General features: G+C 45.8%; 1 protein-coding gene across 1 annotated transcript in view; it reads right to left on the bottom strand.

The window, feature by feature from the left end:
• Window positions 1-2,902: 2,902 nt before the first annotated feature.
• Window positions 2,903-9,307, bottom strand: part of T265_07958 (hypothetical protein) — a gene marked incomplete at both ends in the record, with an annotated part of 59,410 nt that continues 53,005 nt past the window's right edge. The window contains one exon of the mRNA XM_009173629.1: window positions 2,903-6,721. Coding sequence (XP_009171893.1) covers window positions 4,007-6,721 — 2,715 coding nt within the window. The remainder of the gene's footprint in view (window positions 6,722-9,307) is intronic.

Genomic DNA, 9,307 nt, shown 5'->3' with positions numbered 1-9,307 from the left:
AATGAACAACAAAAGAGGCTTAATGTGCTCGTGAGGACTAACAACGTACTCATGTCATCTGGGGTCAATACGCGATTGTCTGACCACTTGACTATCAGTGTTTACCCATCGGGTTTCTGAAGACCTTGAGCAGATGGACTAAACTTGAATTGTCAACGACACGTTGTGGTTCGTTATGAATACACATCAGAATGGGTTCAAATATCTCTCTGGATGAATGCTTTGTTGCTAAGCTGATATATCTGTTTCCCCAGGAGCAGATAAAACTATGGACATGCACGGATGTACCGTGGCAGAGAAGCACTTTCTTCAGATATGTCTGGTAGCATCGCGGGTCCAGAAGATGACTCGTAACTCGCACTAAAAACTTTTTCCCCTTCTAGTGACCAAATGTTAACTACCTGGGCCATCATTGGGAAGCAAAGGGAGGCATTAAAGTTTGGGCACATTCGGTGCGACACCTCCGAGAGATTAGGACCAAAGTATTTCCCCAAAGTATGTCTTCGCTAAACATTTACACTAAGAATTCTATTTCCTTCTGCCAAGATATCTAAATAAACCTTCGTGACTTCGTCGTACAGGCGTACCGAATTTCGGTTAGTTCCCCATGAGGCAAGTCTGTTATGACGAGTGTAATGCCAGTGCACGAGGATTTACGATACATATCAAACATGGTCATTGTCTGCTCAAGTTGGTCATACCTCAATAAAAAATGTAGTCCTGTTTCAGCTCGCAAGTGGATAGAAAACATGGATTCGCCCCATTGAAAATATAAACTGAACAGAAGTATTGCACAGCGAAAAAGCATTACTGACACATCTGCCGTGAAAGCCGGTATGTCCAAGTTCAGCTGTAGCTGTGTATGCAAGTAATGGGTCAAGTGGACGGCCCACGGCAGTTCCACGCTTCCGTCTGTCTGTGAGAAGCTCCATTTAACAGGAAGTGAACATTCAGCGTGCAGCATGAAAAATAAGTTGCTTTGACATATCATGAAGTAACACTGTTGGGACTCGATTATTCCCAATAGTTTCATCAAAACTGTACAACCCAATGAACTGACAGTAAGAAAGTCAGGAAACATCCAGGGATGACAACCTGTTCGAAACTGCTGTTTGACTCTGTTAACATCTTCTGGTGGTTGACACAGCCGTTTGGCTGTTGTGATATGGCGAACTGTACATGCCCAAAGTTGGATCCAAAGTCACATCGACCGGATACACCTTACGGAGACCACAGAAATGTTGAAAATACCTGGAACTCAGAGAGTGAATGACCGCAACACATGCATACGTAAGCCTGTGCTGTTCGTTTAAAGTCATGAATTAGCCTATATTCAACACCTAACGGCATCCTAAGTACCTAGCTTCCCGTTGAATTCAGTCACATGTCGTTAAGTTTCCCATGCTTACCTACATTAAGTCCAAAACGATCGACGGTATGCTTGACAAGTATTCAGAAACGAATCAAAAACAAAAAACAGATTCCGGCCAACTATATTGTGGTCCCAATGCCCAGATTTCGTGGGCTTACAACGTACGCTTCATTCCAATAATTCAGAGTGCGAAACATACGAAGCTGCCCAAGAACTGTAGCGAACCTCACAAGAATGGTTTGTCGTGTCGAGGATCTAGTATCGAGAACGCAGTGTTCAGTCTCCAAAAACAGGTTAATTCGCAAGGAAGCACACTGCGCATAAGGCTACTGAAAACACTTCGACAACCTACTACCGGTTTTCCCCTTCCTGAGATTTCAGTTAGGCAGTCCCCGAGATTCCTTCGACTTGACGTTCCACTTCAACTCAGACTGTAGGTAATTCACAAAATGCCCTCATTTACGAAAGCATCTTGTTTCACAAGAGAATCAGCTGAATCCTAAATTAATCTTTTGTTTGTGACACTATTCTTCACCTCAAGAACAGTGAAACCGGTTGTGGATAGCGATAGTTTTCAGCAACCTTATGAGTAGCGTGCTAGGTTTAGACAACGCACTGCGAGATTTCAAAAACTGTACCAACTGAAGTATGAGGCGGCCTGGTGCAGCACATTCAGTTGAAACGGACCACCGTAGACGAAAGATTCAACTGAATCTTTTGTCAAAACCCATTTCCTGTGCAAATGTACTTTATTCTTGCTTTCCTGCCGAACAGAAATCTGGGTGAGGATAGCCAGAGTTCTGACCACAGACTGATTTTGGAAGTATTTGGGTATACCACCAATGACTATTGGATGGAGTCGACACGCACATCCCAAGAACGAGAAAACGCACGAAAACCTAAGAAGCAGGAAAAAAGACTTGGAGACTAAAAACCAGCTTAAACAATGCGCTCAACAACTACAGTGCAGTGTGATCTGTACAGGATCTTTTTCCAACCTAACCATATAAACGGCAGTCGTTTGGCACTCTTCAAAGAGACAACCCGGAATGCTGAGCCAACTTTGAAATCTCCGATTAATCATATAAAAATCTGAAAAAAGATTAATGTTCTGAAGCTCATTTCTGTTTCTGTAGGCTTCGTACCTCAACTGAATAAAATGGCCCTCAGTGGTCTGAGAGGTATTCTGGAATCCGACAGTTATAGCCAGTTTTGCAATATTTCGATGTGGTTTCTTTCTCTCCTGAGCACATTAATCCAGAGTACAAGCGTTATAGATGAAAAAGTAACATTTGATCGATGATGGTTTGGTAAAATTGCACCAAGTCTATTGCTTAGGAGCAACAGTGTACATTTCACATTACGAGTGCGACTGGACGCGTTTACTTCGTACATAAGATTCGCTAATAAATTTGTACCAGGTCGAACAGTAATCGATTGAACAAAAAACCCAAGCGAGGAAAGTTACAAATGTGACCGAACACAACGACTAAGAATCTAGAATGAAGAATTCTAGTTTCTATCGGATATCCGTCACTATACTCACACCTCGAGACCAGGCTGAATGGGAACCCACCATCGGCCCCGTCAAAGTGCAGTACTCCGTCAATGACAAAAAGAAATATAATTTTGGATCTAGCGTTAGTGTTGCGCTGTAATGATTGCAGTTGAATAAACCAGATTGAAAGATTGATGATGGGTACAGAAACAGAGAAAGTAACAACAGGCGCGGTCAATAAGCGGGAAAACCTAGGCTGATGGGGCAGAGAAAATAAAAGCAGATTTCCTGCGTCATAAACAAGAAATTAACGACGGTGTGTGAAAGCTGTACACTGCCCACTACTAATGAAACAAAAACAACGGGAAGAGCGAATGTGATTCAAAGGAGATATGCTCAGGAGCGAACGGTACATAAGCAGAGAACCAATGCCTCAAAAAACAGTAGTTTTGCGGGTGAAGATCACCGAACACAACGGAGGAACAAACAGCTTCGAAAATGCCACCATGTGTTGAGGGATTTGGTTGGTATTGCGGACATCTCGTAAGTACAGAATCACCAGGAACAAGTAGCGTACGTAGAACCAAGTGACATTCACTAAGACGCACCAGTACAACAAGTTGGGGTTCCAGTGGAAATAGGAAAGTGAGATGGGGACACGAATAGATTTCTCACATAAACATAATCGACTTCGGAAGAAGGAGCGGTATTTGAGGTGAAATAACGGTAGAGACGGGAAGGAACAACAATCGAGATGAACAATCACAATAAAGGGACCACTGATGCAAAGTAAAGATGATGGCTGGACATGGCTTCGAAGGCGGACTGATGATCGAAACGCGAACTGAAAAGACTACGCGCATCTCTAGCGTCTTGACAGTACTTGCAAAGAATCATATAGATGGACAGAGAATGAAATGGACAAACGTGGAAACCTAGAAAAGCTGCTTTGGATCAAAGACAATAGTAATAATAACAACAATAATAGTAATAATAGTGTTGACAATTGCACTGTTTATGTGAAGCATATTTGTTGTGTCTATCTTGTATCTGAGGAAGGCCAGCAGCAGAACAAGCGGAACAGCAGGAAAGGACGAGCTGAAAACTGAAGCTGGGTGAAAGAGTGAATGATACATTCAAACGGGATGTCGGCTGAACTGTATTCCGTTATCCCTACTAACTAGGTGGGTCTGATCCGGTTGCAGAGTCTGCACCGTGTGTGGAAACACAAGTGCGGGAGAACAATGGGACACGATGGTAGCTGCTGGTAGATAGGTTACCGGAAGTGTTTGTACCATTGTGGTTGGATAACAGTTGACCGGATTTGTTTGTATGACTGTGTGTGGTTGGTCCGTGGTGACAAACTTGTTTCCACCTAGTGTGGCGGTGTAATGTGGTAAAGTGGGCTCACGTGACAGGGCAGAAAATGAATTGGTGTAAAAGGACGGGGCGGGAATAGCTGGAAGTTGCGAAGCAAGAGGGGGTAGAGAGGAAGAAGACGGATTTATCACAGTTACAGGTGACGGGGTAAGCAGTGTAGTGGTACCGGTAGAGGATTGCGTATAGACAGAGTAAGCCTGTTCAACCACATTTGCTTGCAGTAGGCTAACTTGTCGTGTGTTCGGATGTACTACGGTTGGGGCAGGACGAAGAGAGTCCGTGAGAAACACCAGAGGTGCTTCATTACCCAGTAATGAAGGACTGGATGTAAGCAGTGACAAAGTGATCTGGGATTGTGCCGTCGGATTAGCACACAGCACGGTAGCAGCAGCAGACACTTTGTTACTGTGCGTCGGAGGTAAGGCTATTTTTGGTGAGACACTGCGCGGTTTGGGTCCAATTCGATCTTGGTCCAGGTCAACATTAGAGAGCGATCTTGTATGTGATGGTGGCGGTTTTAACGGTAGCAGCGTGGGTGAACTCAAATTCGCTGTGGAACAGACCAAAGCTCTTGGAGGAAGTGGCGGTGGCGCGGCCGAGGGTTGTTGGTATATTGGTACTGTTAGTTCAGTTGGGACTAGACGTGGTCTGATATTAACCGGAAACGTCGCACTCTCGCATGATGGTGTGGACAGTGTCTTGGCCAAAATCTGGTTTGGCACACTTGGTAAAATATTCGCTGCCGACGAACTACAGCTGACCTGCTGTGTATCAACCATTGACTTTAGCTCACCAGATGAGCTGGGTGGGATAGGTGAGGCTACAACCGAGCTTGCCGGCTGTCGAACAACGGTTGTTGTTGACGGGTTGGTCTGGGAAGCAGGCACAGACAATGATGTCGGAGGTTGTGATGCAGCAACAGAGGGACTCTTGCTCGAAGGTGGTCGAAGGAGAAACATCTGGGACTTGTTGGCACTCGGAATGAGAAGGAACTGTTGTTGTGTGATAGTAGCATTCGGGTTCAAGCTCTGCAACAGGGCCAGTGCTTGAGACAAATTGTCACCGTCCACGAAAAACGCTCTTGTAGTAGTCGACGGTTTGTTGTTACCGCCGTTAGTGTTGCTGTTACCGCCATTACTACTGCTGCTACCACCCCCAACAAGCAACTGAGAAACTGCTGACGGAATGGATGAAGACGATATAGTATAGCTCGGCGTTGTATTGCACACAGCAGTGTCGCGGGGGAGGCTAGTAGATTGAAGCGTTTGGCTAAGAACTGGAGAGTTTGTCGAAACAGACATAAATAATGACGGAATCAACTGACTGGAACGCACGGGTGATGAGGTAGAGACAGAGGGAAGGTTAAAAGCTGTTGGTAGGACCACTTGGTTCTTTGTCACGGAATGGCCGGTAATCGCAGGTTCGAGAAGGGGGGAAACAGGTGGTTTCAGAGCAGTTGTTGCGTCATTAGGAAGCGTCGTGCATAACGAAGGGAACTTCAAGGTTACTTGTGACGGGGAATTCGGGACTGAAACAGCGGTGATACAATGCTGCGCAAGACCGGTGTTGTTTGTATGGACACCCGACGAGAGAATGGAAGAGGGTGAAACATTGCTAAAAGAACATAGCAGAGTCTGGCCAGTCTGATGAGTCGACGGGGTTGGCGGAGCGGATGTACTTTGTTCGTGTGGAAACTCAAAATGACAGGAAGTAATACCGTTCCTGGCAGACTGAGGTGATCGTGTTGGTTCGAAAGAGAGTGGTCCGTTCATGGCTACTGGTGATGTAGACGAATGCGGTGACGAAGGATAGGATTGGCCAGCAAAGTCTAAACTAAATGTGGTGTGATCCTGGTCACTCAATAGAGAAGGCAGCTCGGCTGTCAGGCAAATATTTGGCAATGGAGAGAGAAGTTCAGCACCCGGAAGTGAACATGGCGACGCTGGACTAGTGGGAAGAATCTTATTCAGATCACTTTCCGTATCCGAATGAAGCGTGGCGGTCTCCATGGATGTGACCTGATTAGTTGTAAGCTGCTTGTCACACGGTCTGGGAGAAAGAGACTGAAGACTACGAGGAGAAGAAAGTGCACTTGATGACCGCTTTGTGCTATTTGTCGACAACACTCCGAATCCACCATTTGAAGGATAGCTGGATGGTTGATGAAAATAACCACTGGCTCCACTTGCTGGGTGAGGGGTCATGCTACCGGGTAGTGAATAGTACGATTGCCCGGGACTTTGTCGCTCCGCTTCCTTCATCATGCGTTTAGCTCGAAGCTTTTCGCGTACAGCTGCTAGTGTCTTGGTCTGGCGCGGAGGCGGCATTGGGGAAGGGACGGGAGAATCCAGGGTAGAAGACAACGCCCGAGAGACACGGGTTGGACGTGGAGAACCAAGAGGACTAGCATATTTATTTTCATTGGGAAGCGGATGCACCAGTGTGGGTGATGACTGCGGAACCACAGACAGCTAAAAAAGAAAACAAAGGTAGAATAGCATAACAAAAACTGTCCCTTCGAAAATAGTTTTCACGGATATGGTATATCTGTGAGTTAGGGCTGAATAAGCGATATTTCATTTACTTCATCTTTATCGTATGAAAGCAAAACCGAAAGGAACAATCAAGCAAAAGTAGACAGTAATCATCAGACGCTGGGCTGTGGTTTCCTTTCGGTGTACAGTATTTGTCAACCCAGTTGGATTCCAGTGACCAGGTAATATGCTTTTTCACGGAACTGACTCACTAACATATGTTCGCGGAGGACTACTGACTAAGCTACTGTAACTGATTATCCTTACATTCATCACGTTCACAATCTACTAACCCGTAACAAGGTAAACTCGAAGGCGCGTGCCACGCAGACACTGAGGATCGACTAGAATTGCTCACCAATGAAAGCTGCCATCTGGTGCTTCAGTTTGGTCACAGTAAATGTTGAGGAAAGATAATAACTAATGAAAATAGAATGGTATGATACTGAGATACCTATCATGCCCGTAGGATACCGGGACCTGAAACCTCACTAGTATAAAGCAGCCCCACATTGAAATTGGTCAAAGTATGATGAAAAGTGATCCTAAAGGTGGCAGTCATCATCGACACTGTTGCTAGAGTCTGATACTATCCACCGCATTTGTGTAGGAAACACGAAAGGGATTGATACCTATAGAGACGTAGTACACTACTCATAAGGTTGCTGAAAATTCTTCCACAGCCACGGCCGGTTTAGCTCTTCTTAGGGCTCATCAGGTAGGCGCAGTCCTCGAGTTTCCCACCTAGTTTTACCTTACTCCAAAATGCGCAAGAAGAATCGAGGAATCGTAGCAAAAAGCCACTAATATATGTAACAACTCGTAGCTTCAAGATAATCTAGTCAAGTACGGGTAAGATCCCAGAAGATAAGTAGCATGAACACCACTAGGATTCCTCTTTATTAAATTTACGCCGTTTTGTTGAATGACACATGCATCGAGAGATTGCCACCAAGAGTTAAAATGGAAGAAAACCTTGCATCCTTGGTGAAAAAGTCACCGCAGGGGAAGGCATAGCACGGTAACACGAAAAGAGTTGCCATCATTAGGTTGGGTGCTGTGGGATATTCGCGGTGCCCTTGTTGAAGTCCCAGCAATTCTCTGTGCATGGCTGGGAATCATATGACGCGTAATCGAGGCCCCAAGCGAGCATGATGGACTACAATTCCAGTACCACTCCGAAGAACGTCTATTCAGTGTTAGATGCTTTGGTGTAGCGAGTCTAGTCCAGCACACCAAGTTCCAAGTTGCCATGTTTGCGACTGCTGCTGTGCGGTTTGGCCGGGATATCGACGCATAGAGGACTTTCGTTCCGCATCAACCTGCACCCAGTGGAGTATCCGGCCCTTCTCCGCGCATAAAAAATGTCAAGGGAGGACTTCTGCAAATAGTCTCAGAATACCCGAGACCTACTGGAGTACTCGAACCCCACCAAAATCACAACGGGGTAGCAGTCAAACATCCAGGCCGGAAAAATAAGCTTCCAAATGAACGCCCAAGCAGTCAGTCAATTGGGCAACGGCCGACGAGGGCTGCAGAAACACGGCCGACGATGATCAGTGTTCACACAACGCCGATCAGACAGCCTGGATCGATATCAACAGTGTACATTCAATACCACGAGACCCCTTGCAACTTTTACTTACATGTGTTCGCAACGAAGGTGTTGTGCCACTTGTTGGCTAGTCTTTTCGCGACACCACGGCTCTGGAGCAGGGAGAGCCAGAAAGCTGAAGCGCGCAAGGGTATCATCGAAGCTTCTGGATCGAAAGACTGCGGTCATGAGTAGTGGTCACGTCGGACCGGTGGGCCACTAGCAAACACGTCGGTGGATAAAGTAAGTTTACCGGATCCGCCTTAGCTTTCTGGAGTTATCAAATAGCTAAACGTACAACAGCGACATCCTGCAACGAAAACTGGGCAAAGTCCCTTGGCACGGTGAGAAATCTTGTGTGGTAAACCCTCAGTGGTGCCAGACGAGGCTCAATGATTACAACCGTGACTAGCTGTAGAACACCATATAGATGTATTCCAAGTTTGGCTAATAATTAGTACAGGCCTCCAGTCTCATAGGTTAGTGTAGAGTTTTTCCGCATAATGATTTTTACCATACGATTAGACTTCTATAACAGCTATCTGAACCCGGACCAAGATCCATCCATAGCAATCAACGAAAACTTTCAGCAGCGTTCACTTGTGGACAGTAGAGCTTCATCAGTCGGTCTTTGCCCCGAGAAGAGTGATAATGGGCAGTATCCACCGTGCATGGTGCCACTCAGACCAGTTGAATGATGTGAAAACCACCAGGGCCGGTAAAATGGAGATGCGCTCCGTAGACGGGCTCTCACGAGGGACCGAATCCTGTATGCCGAATACACGTAAATTCCATTACGGTCACAAAAGGAGTACCCGAGTGGTGCATCCTGAGTCTATATTGAATGTTAGGATTCAGGTCACTTCTTCTTTAGACAACTGAAGAAGACAGGATCCGTAAGCGTATAACATGGTAGAAAATGCTTTTGC

The sequence above is a fragment of the Opisthorchis viverrini genome (assembly GCF_000715545.1).
Source record: "Opisthorchis viverrini unplaced genomic scaffold opera_v5_196, whole genome shotgun sequence".
NCBI lineage: Eukaryota > Metazoa > Platyhelminthes > Trematoda > Opisthorchiida > Opisthorchiidae > Opisthorchis > Opisthorchis viverrini.
Note: the sequence above shows the minus strand (reverse complement) of the source record. Positions and strands in the feature narration are given on the sequence as shown.